General features: G+C 41.8%; 1 protein-coding gene across 2 annotated transcripts in view; it reads right to left on the bottom strand.

Annotated features, from left to right (window-relative positions):
- LOC149262525 (TIP41-like family protein) overlaps positions 1-17946 on the bottom strand; it is a 249842-nt gene extending 231896 nt beyond the window's left edge. For both annotated transcript variants that reach the window (XM_089424848.1, XM_089424850.1), the window contains exon 1: positions 17501-17946. In XM_089424848.1, coding sequence (XP_089280974.1) covers positions 17501-17730 — 230 coding nt within the window. In that variant the 5' untranslated portion in view covers positions 17731-17946. The remainder of the gene's footprint in view (positions 1-17500) is intronic.
- Positions 17947-18907: the final 961 nt, after the last annotated feature.

Here is an 18907-nt window from a genome sequence, read left to right as displayed (position 1 = left end):
TTTAGGCTAAATGCCCCCTAAGGGTTCAACAACAAGATTTAACCCAAGGATAAGTATGCAACAATCAGGGTTTGGGTGATTTATGTAATGTCCTTTCCAAATTGATGGATTAATGGAGGAAAAAATAGCCTATCCAGCCCCATAGGCTATAGTCTCGATAAAGGGGTAAAAATATTTTTCCTATGTTGGGGCAACATTGGGCAAAAGTTGGGTTGGTTGGGGCGAAAACAAAAAAACAGAACTGGGGGTTGCACCGACAGCCCCTCATTTTGGAGCCCTTGGAAAAATCTATAAATAGAGAAGAGTTGAGATCAAATGAGGTATCATCAATTGTGGATCAAATCATCTTTTTTCTTGAGTTGTGGCTCTGAGGGTTTTAAGACCCCATCTCTCCTACTAATTTTGGTGGTCAAAGCTCTGTGAAATTCGTAATTAGATTCAAATTGTTTGGAATTGTATTGGAATTGGTTTAATTCATCTAAACAGTGCAATTCAAACTATATTAATATTATTGAATTGTTGCCTTGCACTGTATGGTTTGCCATATTATTGAAAGAGCAGGCTGCAGGACTGTTTACAAAAGTATATATTTATGTTAGAATAGTTGTTTCATTTTCTAAAAAAGATTTTTTACAATTTATGGTATAGTTCTAAAAGAGCAAGTTCAAGGGTTCCTATATCTCCATTTATAAGGTTTAGGTTAACCACTATAGGCTCCCAAACACATGCAATCAAGAAATTACACTTGGTCATTATAAATTAGGGCTTTAACCAACAAATTTACAGCATGCAAATAGTTTACAACAACAATAAAATAAGCCCCAAAGTCTAATGATAAACAAGTGTAAAATTAGGGCTAAATAATGAATAAAATAAGGAAATGATTACAACAATTTCAATGGTTGAAATACATATAATAGCACAATAAGCCCTAGACATCATCCCTAATTTATGGCTGAAAAATGCATGTAAAATTATATTTATACTCTTCCAAATAAATGCATACAAGTCCTAATTGTAGGACAATAATATCCATATTCCAAGACAAATAATGCTGAAAACAAATTATTTTGTTGTAGAATAACCCTAATTTACCCTAGAAAACATAAAATAAAAATATCTTAAGGTTTTTTGAAGGATTGGCACAAGAAGTATGACTAGTGTTTTTCTCATTCTAGGGCTAATGGAATCTAGGAGTAAAAATCTCTAGAAGAAAAGAGATGGATGTGGATTCAAAGAAATTAAGGAAGACAAACATGTGTTCCTCAACTCAACCCTAGTGTTCTTCTGATTGAAAGGAAGGGAGGTAAGCCTGGGTCCCTAAAGATAAATTTGATGAAAATCTTGTGCAAGGAGATTTTAGAGCCATAAAATATCAACAAAACTTTAGTGAAAATTTCACTAAACCCTAATACATCAACAATAACAAGATGAAAGAAGCTAACTTACATGACAATAGCACGTATCATCAAAGAATCACCAATGATCATCCAAAAGATAGAACCATCCAACAAACATGCTTCACAAGAATTTTGCTACACTAATGATTCATAACACACAAGAGAAGAAACAATTTAGCTAGTGTGAGTTATCTCCAAGTATGACCATGATCCAAAGGAAATCGACTTTCCTCTATTTATATGAGGGCAATCAAGTTGATTTTCCCTAATTTAGCCTCAAAACCCTAAACTAATAATAAATCATGATTACAAGTTGCATAGCTCACAAATCAACACCAAAAAATAGCTAAATAAACAATATAACATACAATCATGCCTCAAAAACGCCCACCTGTGTCCGCAAAAAGTCCTCCAAGGGTGATGTCATCCTCCAAAGGTGTGTCTCTCCATAAAAGGTGCAATGGATGGTTCCAAGGGGTACATCTCATCCCAAAGGTCATGTACCCTCATCAAATGGATGCTCAATCATCAAGCAAGCTTCCCTCAACCACACGTCATCTCATAATGCTAGGGCAAGACGTCATCATGGAGAGTAGTGTACCATCCCATCCAAAGGGGTCATCATCATCAAATACCTCAAAAATAGGGCAACATCCATCAAGTAGGTGCAATGCTAGCCTAGGGCATCCTGTCATATCTAGGGTGCATTTGCTCTCAAGGCAACATCCTAACTCTGAAGGGTAGCATCCAAGGTCCTAGAGGTAGGTGAGAGTGCCATCAACAATGTCGAGGCATCCCAAGGTCAATGCTCCTTAATAAGTGCACAACATCCTTGGTCAAAGTGTATTGCATCATCATCAACTAGGATGGACGTCCTCTCTGAAGTGTTGGAGAAGCATCATACAATCCTTCAAGAGATAGTAGTTGTACTTGGGAGCAACATATTGACACATACTCACAAAACCAAGTGAAATCAACATCATGGGTGCAAGAGTCATAAGAGTATCAAAGTGGGCCATATTTAATGTTAAAGGCATCAAAGTACTTCATACAAGCATCATCTTCAAATGTCTTCCTAACTTATGATTTGTACACAAGTTACCATGCTTAGGTATTGGAGCGTTATTACAAGGCCCTAGTAGGTGCTTCCAACTCGAAGGAGAGGAACAGTTCCTAGGCACAACCTTTTAGAAGATAGGTGTAAGTGATGGGTGAAATGAATTGGGGTGTACTTCATGAATGGAGTCATAGTCTTAGGTTATATTAAACCATCATCCATTAGCACCTTTGTAAAGGGAGTAATCAGTAATGTCATTACCTTCCTCGTCTTTGTTTCTCCAAGCCCCCCACGTTTGCCTTTTTATTTTCTTTACATGGCTTGTTTAACAAGCTTATTTGAATACCATGTAATAATAATATAACCCCTTTTGTGATGGGCAATTTATTGCTTCATTGAGGCCAAGATGTTCATAGAGAGTTCCTTTTGCTTTGATAAGCATGGTAAACATGGATACTCTCGGATACAAGTAGTTATATAATAGGGGGTAGAGCTCAGGGTATAATTTGGCTTTTTCTTGCTTTACAACCCTTGCCATTATTTTGCATTTTAACATGTGGCTCATGCTATTTCTTTTCTTACAGCTACATCAACCTTGGGTATATACAACCCCTTCTTCTCATAGGACAAGGTCAACAGTGAACCTGCACAAGTGACTAACAACAACCAATCAAAAGATGGGACAACAGAGCAGCGAAAGATGACTAATTTAAGTATGGATAACATTGAACACTACCATCAGTAGAGCCTCCTATTTGTGCCCTTCCTTAACAGTGCAAGAAAGGCCCTAAGGAGTTTCAAATCGGAGCTCCCGCGTGACCGCCCCCTAACTGGTTCTTCGCCTCCTCCAGGCCCCGCCTAGCAGCTCTGCTGCTGGGTTTGTCTCTGCCCCTGCAGGCCCTCCTGGGCTCCCTTCCACTGCTTCACGGTCTCTCTCGGGCCTCCTGCCCGGCCCCAGCTCTGGGGCCCCTTCCTTCTTCGCCTCCGCTTTTATCCTCTGCCGGCTTCGAGTTGGCCCTCCTCCGCCGCCATGGCTGGGACTGATCCCTCGTCCCCAGGCTTTGAAGACAACGAAAAACTTTTTGCATCTCTTATCCCTGAGAATGCCTCATCAAGAATCTGTCCATCTGCATCCAAGTTTGTCAAGAAACTTGATGAAATCCCTGAAGTATCTCTTCCTCCCAGTCTCCCGAGGAAGGCTGCAATCGCTTTAGCTGAGAGGGGTCTCGTTGGCCAGTTTACTGGCCTCTGGCCTTCGCCCAGAGCAGTCCAAAAATGGGTGGAACGTAACTGGAACGCGATAATACAAGGGAAAATAGCTATCAGATTCTGTGGAAGGGGCTTCTATACTTTTCTTTTCGAAACAAAAGAGGATCGGAACCTCATTTTTAGAAATGGCCCCTACTTCATGGATTCAAGAGGCCTCTATCTGAACAGATGGTCTCCCGATTTCGATCCGGAAATGGACATCCCAAATGCAGTCTCGGTTTGGGTCCGTCTGCCTCACCTCCCTCTCCACTGCTGGGGAGATGAATCAGTAAAGGCTATTGGGAACGCAGTTGGAAAATACATTGATAGATGCGAACCAAAGGAGAATATGCACGCTTGTGCGAGGATCTGCGTTGAAGTCAACCTAGGGAAAGGCCTGCCGGAAGCCATCAAGATCAAAGTAGATCAATGGACACACATCCAACAACTAGACTACAAGCAACTACCTTTCAAATGCAAGGTATGTCACGAATATGGACATTTTGCAAATAGATGTAGTAAGTTAAAAATAAATGAGTCTAATGAAAATGTTGAAACCTCTGAAGGCTCATGGGAGCAAGTAAAAAAGAAGAAATCAAACCCCCTGCAAGGTCCAAGTTCCAAGCCTCCTCCGGAACCCCAAGCTGCCCCTCCTCCTCCCCCTTCTAGCTCAACCCAGCCCTTCCCCTCATCCTCCAACCCTTTTGAATCCCTATCAGTAGAAGAACCCCTATCACCCCCTCCCTCTCCCCGAGCCACTGCCCTCGCAGTCATCCCCTCTCCCTCGCTGCCTCCGTCCTCTCCCCCTCCAACTATAGAACGTATCCTCACTAGAAACAAAATGAAAGAAGCAAGTCTCACTTCTGATCCTCCGAGAAAAGCAGGCAGGAAGTCAAACAAAGAAATTAGAGATGAAACAGCAGCAAAAGAAATGGCCACTGGAACTCAGCAGCCGATGGACTCATTCCTGGACAAACAAAAAGGAAGTGGGGAAAAGACAAAGGAGAGGAGCGGGGCTCATCCAAAAATCAGTAAATAATGATATTGGTCTCTTGGAATTGCAGGGGGTTGGGCTCCTCCCTAAAATCAAATGCAGTCCGGGATTTAATCAACCAAGAGCAGCCAGATCTCTTTCTCATCCAGGAGACCAAAATATCTGAGCAAGACTTTCAGAACCTCACCAAAAGATACAAAAATTTCACAGGTACAGCTATAGATGCAGTAGGTGCCTCAGGAGGAATAGGAACTCTTTGGAACAAGAGCAAATGGGACCTCACCAACCAAAAATCTTGCAACTGGTGGGTAAGAACAGATCTTAAAAATAGAGTCTCAAAAGAAGAATACACCATCTATAACATCTACGCCCCGAATCACTACAGGGATAAAGCTCTCTGCTGGGAATCTATAAACTCAGAATTGCAGTCCTCTCAAGATAGGAACATTTTTATGGGTGGAGATCTGAACCTAATAAGGAACATTGAGGAAAAAATAGGTGGGAACTTCCTCGCTGACCCCTCAAGAGACTCACTGGAAGCAATAATACAAACCCATAACCTCATTGATATTCCCCCTTATAACGGCAAATTCACGTGGAGCAACAAGAGAGTTGGTATTCACAATATCAAAGAGAGACTGGACAGAATTTTAATTCATGAAAGAATTGTTTCAGGCTTCTCCTCAGTCAAAAACAAAATTGTCCACGCCTCAGCCTCAGATCATAAGCCCGTGGTCCTGATCCTTGACAAGGGAAGAAATCTTGGGCCCCTTCCCTTCAAATACAACAAATCTTGGGACTCTAAGGATGACTTTCGAAAACTCATCAAAGATCAGTGGGCGAAGGAAGTCATTGGTTCACCCCACTACATTTGGGAAACAAAATTAAAATCCTTATGAGCAGTAATAAAACAATGGGCCAAAGCGAACACAGCAATGGAAAATAAAAAAAGAACAGAACTTCACAGGCAAATGGAACAATGGAATCAGGAGAAAGAGGATAACCAACTCACAAAGGAAGACCAAGCCCAGGAAAACGAAATGTTCAGGGAACTCTACAGGCATAATAGAGTGGAGGAAGAAGAACAAAGACAGAAATCGAGGTGTCTTTGGCTCAGAGCTGGAGACAAAAACACCTCCTTCTTTCACAACAACATAAAGATCAGACGAGCCGGAAATCAAATCGATAAAATCATGGCAGAGGGGAAAGAAATCAGTGAACAAGAGGAAATCAAAGAGGCAGCGCACAGCCACTTCAAATCCCTATTATCAGCAGTCCCTCAGACTTTGAACAGCACGGATTTTCTCAAACCAGTCGAGAGCAAAATTTCTGAACTGCAAAATAGAGACCTGGATCAGGATGTTTCAGAGGAGGAGATAAGGTTGGCGACCTTCAGCATGCAACCGGATAAGGCTCCGGGACCCGACGGTTTCACTGTCGCCTTCTACAGGAATCACTGGGACACAATAAAAAAAGATTATGTCAGGATGGTAAAAAATGTCTTTAAAAAATTCAAGATGGGGGAAAACACTAAATCCTCCCACCTTGCTCTCATCCCCAAGGACCTCAATCCCCTCTCCTTTGACCGTTTTAGACCTATTTCTCTTTGCAACATCTCATACAAGATAGTTACTAAAATTCTGGCTAACAGGCTAAAAAAGCTTCTTCCCTACCTTATATCAGAGAATCAAGGCAGATTTGTCCCCCATAGACAAATAATGGACAACGTCATATTGATCCAAGAAGCAATTCACAGTAGCATCAACAGAAAAGAAAGAGGTATGATTATAAAATTGGACATGGCAAACGCCTTTGACAGGGTCGATCATCACTTCCTGGCAGACGTCCTCAGGAAATTCGGGATCTCCAACAAATTCATAAGCATCACCATGGAGTGCATCTCAAACCCTTGGACTGCCCCCCTCATAAATGGCAGACCCAGCAGCTACTTTAGAAGCACTAGGGGACTGAGGCAAGGCTGCCCCCTCTCTCCCTTCTTATACATCATTATGGTTGAAACCTTGAGCATTCATCTGGAAAAACTCCGCAAGCAAAAGGAGATCACATGGATCAGCATAGAGAGAGGGATAAAAGAAATTAATCATTCGCTCTTTGCGGATGACACCCTTTTAATTAGGGGCGCCTCAAGCTTAATGGCAAAAAGGTTCAAGAAAACTCTGGACTCCTTCCTGGCAGCATCGGAGAGAAGGCTAAACAACAAAAAATGTAAAATATACACTTGGAATGTCCCTCTTCAAATCAGGCAAAGAATCTCCTTGATCATGGACATCCCAGTTCAAAGGAATTGGAGTCACTTCTCCTATCTGGGTCTGCCCTTAGCAAAAGAAATAGTCAAGTCTGAAATTTGGGTTAAGCACACAGAAAAAATGAGAGGACTACTCCAAAGCTGGGGGCTGTCCTGGCTAAATTTGGCAGGCAGAACTACTCTCATTAAGGCTCTCCTCTCCGCTCGCCCCATATATCAATATGCAGTAACTTTGGCTCCCGCTAGTGCCCATAAGCACATGGAGTTAATTATGAGAAGTTTCCTCTGGTAGGGAGGGAAGCAAGACTCGAAAAAATTCAGCCTAGTCAGATGGGATCAAGTTACCCTCCCCTTCGAAAAAGGGGGCCTAGCCATCAAAATTCCAAGTCTCTCTAACAAAGCAATGGGATTTAAACTGATCTGGAGAATGCTCATAGGAAAAGGCTCCTGGTGGGTGGAGGCTATGAAGAGGAAATACCTCAATGGGCCGAACTCTAATGTCCTCTCTGAAGTAATCGTAGAAAGACCTTGCACTCCAGTCTGGAAACTCATCAAAAAAGTCCTCCCTCAATTCAGAAATCACATTTCAAAATCGTCGGGCAATGGAAAAGAAATAAATATATGGACGGACAGAATTATGGGAGCAAAGCCAAGAAATCTTCTTCAGCAGTTCAGCACCTTGAAAACTTGGATGGAAGCAAAAAAATTGAACTCTCTTTATGACATCTCCCTATGGGATCAAAATAGTTGGCTTGCTTGGAAGGATCTACCTCTCCCAAATAACCTCAGGGATCAATGGGCAGACCTTAAGATCTCCCTTTCAGGATCAGCTCCCATAAACAAAGAGGCTTGCGACAGGTTCATATGGGACCCTAGCGGAGGAAACTTCACTGTAAAAGATGGGTACAAACTTCTTCAGGCAAGCTCTGCTCTAGGTAACTGGAATCTCTGTACAGCGGTGTGGAAATCAGAATGCCTTCCAAAGGTCAAATTCTTCAACTGGACTCTTCTCAAAGGCAAGATCCTTACGGCCGAGAATCTCAAAAAAAGAGGTATTCATGGTCCCTCAATCTGCTGTCTCTGCCGTGCTGAGGAGGAAAGTAGCCAACACCTCTTTTTAGACTGCCCTTATGCCCAAAGCTGCTGGAATCAACTTATCAGTCCATTGAAAATAAGAGAGACCTTCGACCAGCTTTCTACTCTACACAAAAACTGGGAGAAATGTTACCCTTATTCTAAGAAAAGCAAGGCCATCATCATCCGCTTGTGGAAATGTATACCCTCAACGCTCAGCTGGCAAATTTGGCTCACCAGGAATAATTGCATCTTCAACAACCAGAAGCCAAACCCAGCTCGCACCTTGGCAAAAACTATGGGCCTTGTCTCCGAGATAATAAGCGCCAACTCTGTCTCTCAACCGGATCGATCCAGCTGGCAGAAAGATGAGGAAGACTGGTTCAATAAATTCTGCCTAAGTTATGACAAAAATAAGCAACCCCCTTCCACAGCTGGCAAGAGGGGGAACAATTGGAAACTTAGGGGCACCAAGGAAGACATAAACCAATGGATTCATGAGCAAAAGAGAACCACTCTCCAGTTTGATGGAGCCTCAAAAAACAATCCGGGGAAAGCAGGGGCAGGGGGAATTATAAAAGATCAGTATGGCAAAACTCTCATAACCTATGAATGGGGCCTAGGTCAAATGTCAAATAACATGGCAAAGGCTTACAGCCTCCTTTTAGGCACAAGCATTATGAAGCAGATGCAAGTTCAGAACCCAATCATTCTGGGTGACTCGGCAATTGTGATTGCTGCTCTGGCTACAGGGGGAGAATTCAAAAAAAAGGCTCTCAGCAACATCAAACTAAGGATCATGAATAATATAAGTCATCTGGGAGATACCAGTTTCAAACACGTACTGAGGAATAATAACACAGAAGCTGATTCATTTGCCAACAGGGCAGTTAATAGAATCATTGGACAGGTCCGAGAGAATGATAATATTTATGACAAGCCAATCCCGTAACTCGACCCATCCTTCAGCAAATTCTCTGAACTTCGGTCATATCAGCCATCTCATTATCCCGTCCGCCCTTTCTCCCAAAATCGACAAGCAGCCCACAGACTCCACCCCTTCTGACATTGGCATCCTCCTCATCCTGAAGGCTGCAAAGGAAATCTCCACTGTCAAAACAAACAGGTACGGGATCAAGCTCAGTCAGAGTTCCCGTGACAATTCCAAGCAGAAGTTAGGCGCCAGTCTCATCAAAATCTACACCGACTGCATAAAAAATCCAAGTCATGATCACAAGATCAGCAAAATCCCTGCACCTCATGCATCAGATTTGGACGACCAGTCTCTCGACCTGCTTTATATTCACCAGGGAACCTCATTCTCCATTCAGCTCAGAGCTTCAGCTCTTCAAGACCAAAAGAGTAAAGGCCCGATTCTCTTCAGAAAGTCCCAGGTGTTCCTCAGTTCCAAATTGGGCTCTGCGACCAGCTTCGAAAGAAAGTTGTCTCCCTCCGATCTCAGTGGTAATCGCTGTGTCTTTCGTGTTTCTTTTTGCTTTCTCGCTAACAGTCGCTCTAGTTGTTTGAAACAGCGCCCTCCCTCCTCTGCGCTCTCTTCCTCCCTGGTCTCTTCCTCCCCCCTGTTCTATCCCCTTCACATCATTTTTCTCTCTGTTATCGGCGGCCTCCCCTCAGTGTCCCTTTTTCAGGCCCGCGCTATCTGCCAGATCTCCCCTTCTTCCCTCCCCCATCTCTCCACTCCCTTCTGCTTCCCCCAGTATATCCCTCTGCTCCAACTTCCTCAAGCTTTCTCCAAGAGAGGAATCGAAATGGCAGAGAATCCAGTGGAGCGTGAACCAGCAGAGAACCCCTTGGAGCGAGTAATCACCAACAGCAGCTGCACACTGTGCAAAGCCCACTGTTTCATGATCGCCCGATTCATAAAACACTTTAACGACCTCAAGGAAGAATTTCAAGCTGACAGTAAATCAAAAAGGAAAAAGCTGGAGAAACAGAAAGCGGAGATTGAAGGTCTCAAAGAAAAATGCAACCACCTGGAAGAAGCAATTGCTCACATAAAAGCAATGACTCAAAGCATGCACGCAGAGGCCTCGACAAAGATCAGCGAGAAAAAGGAGCCTCAGCCCGATGATTCTGTAAACCAGCAACTGTAACTTGTTCTATGTCTTGTAAATTTTGCTTTCTAGTAGGCCTGTTTGTACGGCAATATAGCCGTTATCTTTTTCAAATCTCAATCTACAAGTCTTCCGACAAGGATCAAGGGTCTGCGTACCCATTTTGGATCCTCCCCTCATTGTTCTTCTCATCTTATGTAACAGGACTTGCTCCTTGAAGTTTTATAATACATCAGTAAACGACCTTGTTAAAAAAAAAAAAAAAGGCCCTAAGGAAGGTCACATTGGACTAGGGTCAAGTGATAACCACCAAGGTGAAACAAGGGAACAAATCTACAACCAATATCAATCTATCATCCAATTCAACCTATACTCTGTACTAGAATACCCTTAAAACATCAAATGAAAGCACTTGAATACAAAAATAGTTAATGTGCCTCATAACAGATTACCCACCTTCATCAGATGAGCAAACTAGATGAATGAATGCACTGGCCAGAGGGTAGACAAGATGCATATAAGATTCGCTATATGTGGCTCATGATAGGGTTGTTGGCTAGCAAACTATAACATAGGAGAAAAAAATTCTCCTAGGGTTGTCCAAACATGTGGATGAGTAACAGAACCCAAGCAAGCATAACAATAACATTCCAAATCAAATACAACTTGTAATCTGAACTACACTTGTCAAATATGTAAAACTAGCACTTTTGTGTTTGTTTGCAAATGACACACTCCATTACATACCTCAATTCATGTGTCAAATTAGTCAGTTTTCTTGAAACCCATAACCTAAACACTGAATATCTAAATCAAAGTAATTGGAACTGAAACTTTAACTTAAATTCAATGTTATGATGAGTTTCCTGACTTGCATGCGGGAAACTATAGACAAACACACCATAAAACAGTACCCCAAAAATTTACCTTGAAAACCCCAACTCCGAGGAAAACCTGCAAACTTGTGCGTTCTTATTATGCTTCAGCAATTTACAATATTTAGAAAATGATTACAAAGACAAGGAAATACTTCCCTTCACTCTGCAAATCTCTTAACACAAGTTGATATGCGCTCTGCTCCCTCTCGGCCTCACTGTTTGCGCACTGTATGGAAATCGTACAAGTTTGTACGGCCTGAGTACAGCCCCTCTACGCAGCTGAAATCAACCTGGTTGAAGATGAACATTGGTTAGAAGATTCTAAGGTTGTTTGACCTTTCTTTCTTGCCCTAGTTGCGCTGAACTAAACATCCTTTTTTTGTTGAGTTGAACACACAAGTTGTCTAGTGCGTAATGAGTCTAGTTTGCCCCCTTTTTGATCCTTTGATCGAATTGGGCCCACCATCTCCACGAATGGATGAGATTAAATCTCAGTGGATGGTTGAGATCACTTCAAGTTTTTACTACAGGAGAATTAAAATTTTCCTAAGTCAAAATAATGAGATAAAGTATAAACTGCACCTTTGGCCCACTAGTGGGTCCCCCTGCTAAATTTAGTGCACCTCTAAATTTAGTTGAACCCTTCCTCTAACTCCATTCAACATTCCCTCTTAGAGAGGAACGTGTTATGTCATACACCTAGTTTATCTCTGAAGTAGACAAATCTACCCCTTGTCAATGCCTTGGTTAGAATATTTGTTGTCTGCTTCTCTATAGGCACATAATGGAGTCTGACTTTACCCCTTTGAACACAATTTCTAATATGGTGGTATCTGATCTCGATGTGCTTGGAGCGATCAAGAAACACTAGATTTCTAAGAGAGCTTAATGCGGCTCTTATTGTCACAATGTATGATTGTGGGCTCCAACTTCTGTCTGAACAACCCAATGAGTAGTTTCCTCAACCATATGGCCTCGCAGGTTGCCAGGCTTGCAGCCATGTAGCTGAGCTCAGTGCCACTGATATTTGCTTCCTATTGAACCAGGAAACAATTGTTGACCCAACACTAAAGGTACAACTTGAAGTGCTCTTCCTATCTGTTGAACCCCCTGCCCAATCTGCATTTGTGAAGCCTTGAAGGCTCACACCATCAACCTGCATGTACAATAACCCCTAATTTGTTGTGCCCCTGTGATACCTCAACACGTGCTTGCCAGCAACCCAATGCACTCTAGTCGACTCAACCATGAACTGGCTCAATTGGTTAACTGCGAAGCAAATGTTGGGTCATGTGTTCACTAGATACATCAATGACCCAATAAGTTTCCTGTAAAGGGTGGCATCAACTCACTCTACTCTGGTAGCGTCCACCTTCCTCCAGTTTGTGACTAGAGGCATAGTCATGGGCCTGCAATGACATGTGGAACCTCTTAAGAATCTCTTGCGTGTACTTGCCCTTTCCAAAGAAAATTTCCCCATCACCCTGCCATACCTCCACCCAAGAAAATAGTGCATCAGCCCTAAATCTTTCATCTCAAACTCCCTTGCAATATCCTTCTTGCAATCATGGATCAAGCTATCTGCTCCTACCAGTATCAAGTCATTCACGTCAACACTAGAATGAGCGAAAGACCTCCAACCGCAATGTAATATAGGTTGGGATCCGCCTCACTCTTAGTGAAGCCCAATCGTGAAGGTAGTTGTCTATCCGGGCATACCATGCCCTCAGTGCCTATTTGAGCCCATAAAGAGCTCTCTTCAGCTTGCAAACATGTGTGTCTCAAACTGAAGCGTGTAGAGGTTCTTCACCCTAACTCCAATCTACTTAGCTGCTCTGAAGTTGAAAGGCTTGATAAAGGCCTTTCCTCTATTGAAGATAACCTCATAACCCTTATTCTCCAAGGTTGAGACTAAAACAAGGTTTTTTTTCAAACCTAGGACGTAGAGGACATCTCTGAGGTAGAGAGGGTTCCCAGATTCCCTCTCAAACTTTACAGTACCCATGCCCTTGGCTAGGTATCTACCATCATCTCCCATCCCTATGCGAAACTACATGTCCTTTTAGTCAACTGACTGAAATACCCCTTGTTCCCGGTCATGTGACAGGATGCTCCATTGTCAACATACCACACATTGCTAGCCACCGAACTTGCCATGCAAGCTATGAGTGAGAACTCCCTCCCAAAGTGGGAAGTGAACTCCTCCACCTCTATCGATGCTGCCACTTTGTCCTTCTTGGACCCTTTCTTCTTGTTTGGCCACTTGGAAGAGTAGTGCCCAAACTGATGGCAAGAGAAGCACTTTATCTTGTTGAGATCTTTCTTCTTCTTCTCACCTCTTGAGTTGGACATCCCCTCCTGCGCCTTTCTTGCCCTTGGCCTTGCCCCCTTTGCCAGTCAGGGCATAATTCTCTTCTTCCTCAGTGCTTACATGAGACCCAGCTTTGGCCTACTTCCAGATCTCCTCTTGAACGCAGTCACTCCACAAACTCTCCCATCCTGGCAGGTTTTCTCTGCCACTGATAGCATCAGTAAAGTTTTCCCATGACTTGGGAAAACCCAACAATGCAAAACTGACAAGGTCTCTGTCTGAGAGTGTCGTCCCTCACTTGGGTGAACCTGGTGAGATATGAGACCACCAACTCAGACTTCACCATCCTGCTGTTTCTAAGTTTGTCTCTGAGTACCAGCTTTCCGGCCTGACTCTAACCCTAGTACAACCTTATGATGGTTGTCCACATAGCCTTAGCTATCTTCTTGTCGGATAGGTAAGGGATGATGTCAACCTTGACTCCTTAAATGATAATTCTTCTGGCCTTGGCATCTTTCTTGTTGTGTTGAGCCAACTGCTGAGGGTCTGTTGGTTGGGCTGGTGGACTGTCCACAAACTCCCAAACTACTTGCTCCTCCAACACTACGCCAATCCTCTCCCTCCAAGAACAAAATTTCGAGGCCCCATTAAGGCGGTCCTCAAATCTCAGCCCCAAATATGCCATACTTCAGTTCGATCTCCTTAGAAACCCTACGTCGTACTGCCAAAAACCCTAGCGCAACCCCTGAACTGAACTGTGCCCTTCTCTACGATTTTAACATGCTCCTGAGATCGAAACAATGATGTTGGTCTTCAATCAGAGGCAGAGTTCTGATACCATGTTAGTTTTCTTGAAACCCAAAACCTAAACACTGAATATCTAAATCAAAGTAACTGAAACTGAAACTTTAACTTAAATTCAATGTTATGCTGAGTTTCCTAACTTGCATGCATAGCGGAAAAACTGAAGACAAACACACCATAAAACAATACACCAGAAATTCACTCGGGAAACCCCAACTCCGGGGAAAACCTGCAAACTTTTGCATTCTTAATACTTATTATGCTTCAACGATTTACAATATTCATAAAATGATTACAAAGAGGAGGGAAGACTTCCCTTCACTCTACAGATCTCTCAACACAAGTTGATCTACGCTCTACTCCCTCTCGGCCTCACTGTCTGTGCACTATACGGAAATCGTACAAGTTCGTACAGCCTGAGTATGGCCCCTCTACGCAGCTGAAATCGGCCTGGCTGAAGATGAATGCTGGCTGGAAGATTCTGAGGCTGTTTGACCTATTTTTCTTGCCCTAGCAGTGCTGAACTGAAAACCCTAGGCGCTGAACTAAACACCCTTTTTCTGCTGAGCTCAGCGCACAAGTTGTCTAGTGCATAATGAGCCAAGTCTGTGCCCCTTTTGCTCCTTCGAAGTCGACCTGGGCCCACCATATCCACGAATGGCTGAGATTAAATCTCAATGGATGGTTCAGATTACTTAAATTTTTTACTATAGGAAAATTAAAATTTTCCTAAAATAATGAGATAAAGTATAAGCTGCACCTTTGGCCTACTTGTGGGTCCCCCTGCTAAATGTAATGCACCTCTAAATTTAACTGAACCCTTCCTCTAACTCATTCAACACAATTGTCTTCTTGTAAGATCGACACAAATCACCAATTGATAATTGCTAACCAATATAATGTTCTAGCATGACAAATGATAGGTAAGCATGGCAAATTACAGAGCAGCTACTGCAATGACAAATTGTTGAATAGCTACAGCAATGAAGGGATATAAGACAAAATCATAAGTAACCAAATTTTTCTTTTGTTGACAAAGGCTACATGAAATGGATAAAAAGAAAGGTGAATAAACCATTGTTTAATGGTATATGCCATGCCATCCACTGCCAGCGACACAACACACCATTCAGGGAACTGTTCCACATTCTACACACAAGAGGAGACCCCAGCTCGTGTGTACAGTGTGCATGTGACCTGTGTATGGCCTGCATACAGCCCTAAGGGACACCAGCAGCCACCACCGACCTCTAGATGCTGTGAATTAACTGCTAGAGGTGCATATGACCTTTGCACTGTTGAGTTTTGCTAGGTATGGTTGACTAGAACCAAAAGCATCAAACATCACCAAATTGTTGTTCTCCGTATGCAGAACTAGAAACTTAACTTGAAAATTCCAATAGCTAGAACATGATAGCCATCGATCTCAGAATTCGGAATTAAATGGATGGTGGGTGTCTTTTGAATATTGGTATTCACCCGCTTCTAAGGAAAAATTATTCCCAAGTAAGAGCTATCTTAATTGCACTTTGAAAATCTTCATATCAAACCATGAGAAGACAATTGGGCACAAAAATCCATCAAATTCCAATGGCAAACAATTCATGCAAATGTTACCTATTAGAACAACAGCAAAATATTCATTTACCTAGAGATTGCCATTGAATTAACCACACAGGTAGAAATTACACTTTACTATGCATAATTTCCTCGTTTGGCTCTAAATTATGCACTCAAATGCACAATATTAGACACAGTAATTAAACCACATCATAAGGCATGAGACTTTTACGGTTACCTAACCTCAAATGGTTGCTCTAATTCGACAATCTCCAGTTAGAATGCAGCTCATGGCTCTATGGCCATTCACAATTTGATTTTACATGGCACCTCTTGTGCATTCTCACCTTTTGGCCAGTGAAAAGCCCTTTGTGAGTCTAATTCCAATGAGAAATAGGCAAAGATGGGGGTGATAAATAGGCCAAGAGACCTAACCTTTCACTTCTCAATCCCAGCCCCGTTCTCTCCTTATTTTTTTCTCATTTAATTTATTTTTCTCTTTTCTTTTCTTTTCTTTTCTAGTTTGCATTTTCCTTTTCTTTTATTTAACCCTCATTAATTATCAAATTGCACTTAGGCACAGAGTCTTGCAACCATTTATCTTGTTCAGATATATTTCAGATCAATAATGAGGACTTGTGTCTATGGTTGTGATATAGGAAGGATCCATAATGGAACCCTGCAAGTGCCGCAAGGGGACTTTGTGAGCACCGTGAGCACCACGAGGAGAGTCTACAGAATGGTTGACTCATAGATCAAGCTTGCAATTCGACCATGTATGGGTCCACTTGCGTAATCAAATAGATTGTCGTCAATGTTGATCAAGGCCCTGCACACAAGCTATAAATTGGTATGCGCAAACCAGCATTCATTACGATCGTTTGCTCCCTTGAAGAGCAATGGCCCTTCACTGCTTGTTATTATACTTATGCAAATTGTGTATTGATCTCCTGCAAAGTGTGCCACTTCGATTGGTGTGGATATTGGCCGCATACAAAACCCACGCTTCTCCATCTAATTCTTTTCTTTTCCCCAATTGGCATAGTTACATTCTGACAGGTTGCCAAAATTATAATTCATAAGTTAAGATGTTTACCTAGTTTTTCTTATAATACCAGTTATTTTAGTGTAATTTTCCAGCCCACTGTGATCTCCATCACCTTCCATTCAACTCAGTTTTTGATCTTCGTCGCCCCAGCATCCGCCAACAAACAAGGCATTTCAATCCGTGCGAAGTTGATTGTGAAGGCAGTGAAGAATTATTAAAGCTGAGGTTGGCTCCCAATGCATGATGTTACTAAAGGCTCTCTTGCCTCGTCATTGAAAAATATCCATATCGCTGCCTGCAATATCAGAATTAATGGCTCTTCTGTCTCGAATAGCACTTGCGCTCAAGGTAGGAAGCCATGACTTTCATTAGATGTAAGAGGGAAGACCTTGGTCTGCCGATACTTTGCTGGTCAAGTCTGCATCGGACAATTTCCCATTCTTTCAACCAAAAACAATTGCTTCGAGATAGCCCTGATTCAAACTAAAAGTGCCATTAAGGCGACCGTGGGCACTTTGCCTAATGTTCGTTCCAACAAGAAATTCAAGGGTAAGGGTAATCTATTTGAAAGGCTAGCTAGCTTCATAACACTGTTGCTGGGGGCAATGGTTTTGTATACAAAAATGTTAAAAGGTCGATTTGTTCTATGAGGAATTCTAAGAAAAATAATGTTCTACGAGTCTTATACAGCTCTCCAGACAAACAAAATAGTAACGTTGAAATCAACCAAATTTTGCAGTAACAGAAATTACGAGAACAACAAACAGTAAAGGCCGAATGCATACTCTTGACGGGCATCAGAATTGAGAATGGGTCGCTTCATAGTTTCAATCCGCCATCCGGCAATGCTCAAGCCGTGGCGCCCATCTTCCAAGAGTTCGCCCCCTGCACTTTGTAAGATAGACAAATACTGCTTTCTCTCCTCCTCGCTCTCCTCAGATTTAATTCTTGGGGGCTTCGTTTTATTCAATTGTTGGATTGGCACTGCCTGCTTATTATCCCCGCTAGATTCCATCGACGAAGCTTCCACGATGAAGTGATCAATCTCTGGTGAAACCAACACAGTTACGATGCCCTTCCTTCTGCAAGTAGTCAAAAACTGACGCTCTGTAGGACCTCTGGAATTAGTATACGCGAAGTCTAAACATCACAAATTCCAGATTCCAATTTCACGTGTATTTGTAAGACAGCCTAGTAATTGGTAAGGGTTCGATAAAAATGTACGTAGAGACCATTGTATATTTAATAAAGAAATAATGAGAGTATTTGCGACAATTACATATGCATTGTATCTCTAAATTTAACTAATGAAGGAAGATGTCTATAATAAATATTAAAAATTGATTAAGGAAGGAAGATGTCTATAATAAGTATTAAAAATTGATTTATATCTTATATACAAAAGAAAATTATAAAATATAAAAAACATTAATTAAAGATTTAAATTACTAAATAAGTCATTAGGTTTTTATTATATATTAAAGTAAGATTTCTATAAATAGAGTATTATTACAAAATCATAAGGTTATAAATGAAATGGTTTATGTACTTAATATGAAGGTTGTGGTTAGCTACAACAGTCAACATTTTTTCTCACCATGATTCCAATTCAAAGAACAGATTACTTATTGAAGTTTTCATGATGCTTGGACATTTATGTCTATAGTTTGGTGATAACTGAGTGTATAAGTTAGCTAGAATGGCCACCATATGGAGCAACGTTCTCACCCATCACCCTTTCATGGCATATAAATTGAGGGTTGATTGAGTAATGATTGGGGGGCCATGGGTCAAAGATCTATTTAGGCACACTAATAAAGATAGAGGAGGAAATAATGAGAGGGTCTTCCACAATAGTAAGATGTGGCATGACAGAGATAGAGAAAAGCCTAAATTTAATTATCATATCACTATTATTCCAAAAGGAAGTCGATTGCTTAACTCCGTAATTATTTGCAAATCCTTTTAGCACCTTTTGAACAAGTTTTGCATTGTTAGTTTCTTTTTAAGCCATAAAGTATGAGATCAATCTCAAACAATGTGAAAGGATTTTTGTAGCAATTATTGAATTTAAGGAGGGAAGGGTAAGAGTTTTTAGGGAAAACCTTATTTTTGAAATTAACCAAGTTTGATGCAACATTGCGTTGTGATCAAAATCACATGGCAAAAACTAACAATAGAAAACCACATAA

Source organism: Pinus tabuliformis, chromosome 6, assembly GCF_031772625.1.
Source record: "Pinus tabuliformis cultivar Carrire ecotype Pingquan chromosome 6, CPIR1, whole genome shotgun sequence".
NCBI lineage: Eukaryota > Viridiplantae > Streptophyta > Pinopsida > Pinales > Pinaceae > Pinus > Pinus tabuliformis.
Note: the sequence above shows the minus strand (reverse complement) of the source record. Positions and strands in the feature narration are given on the sequence as shown.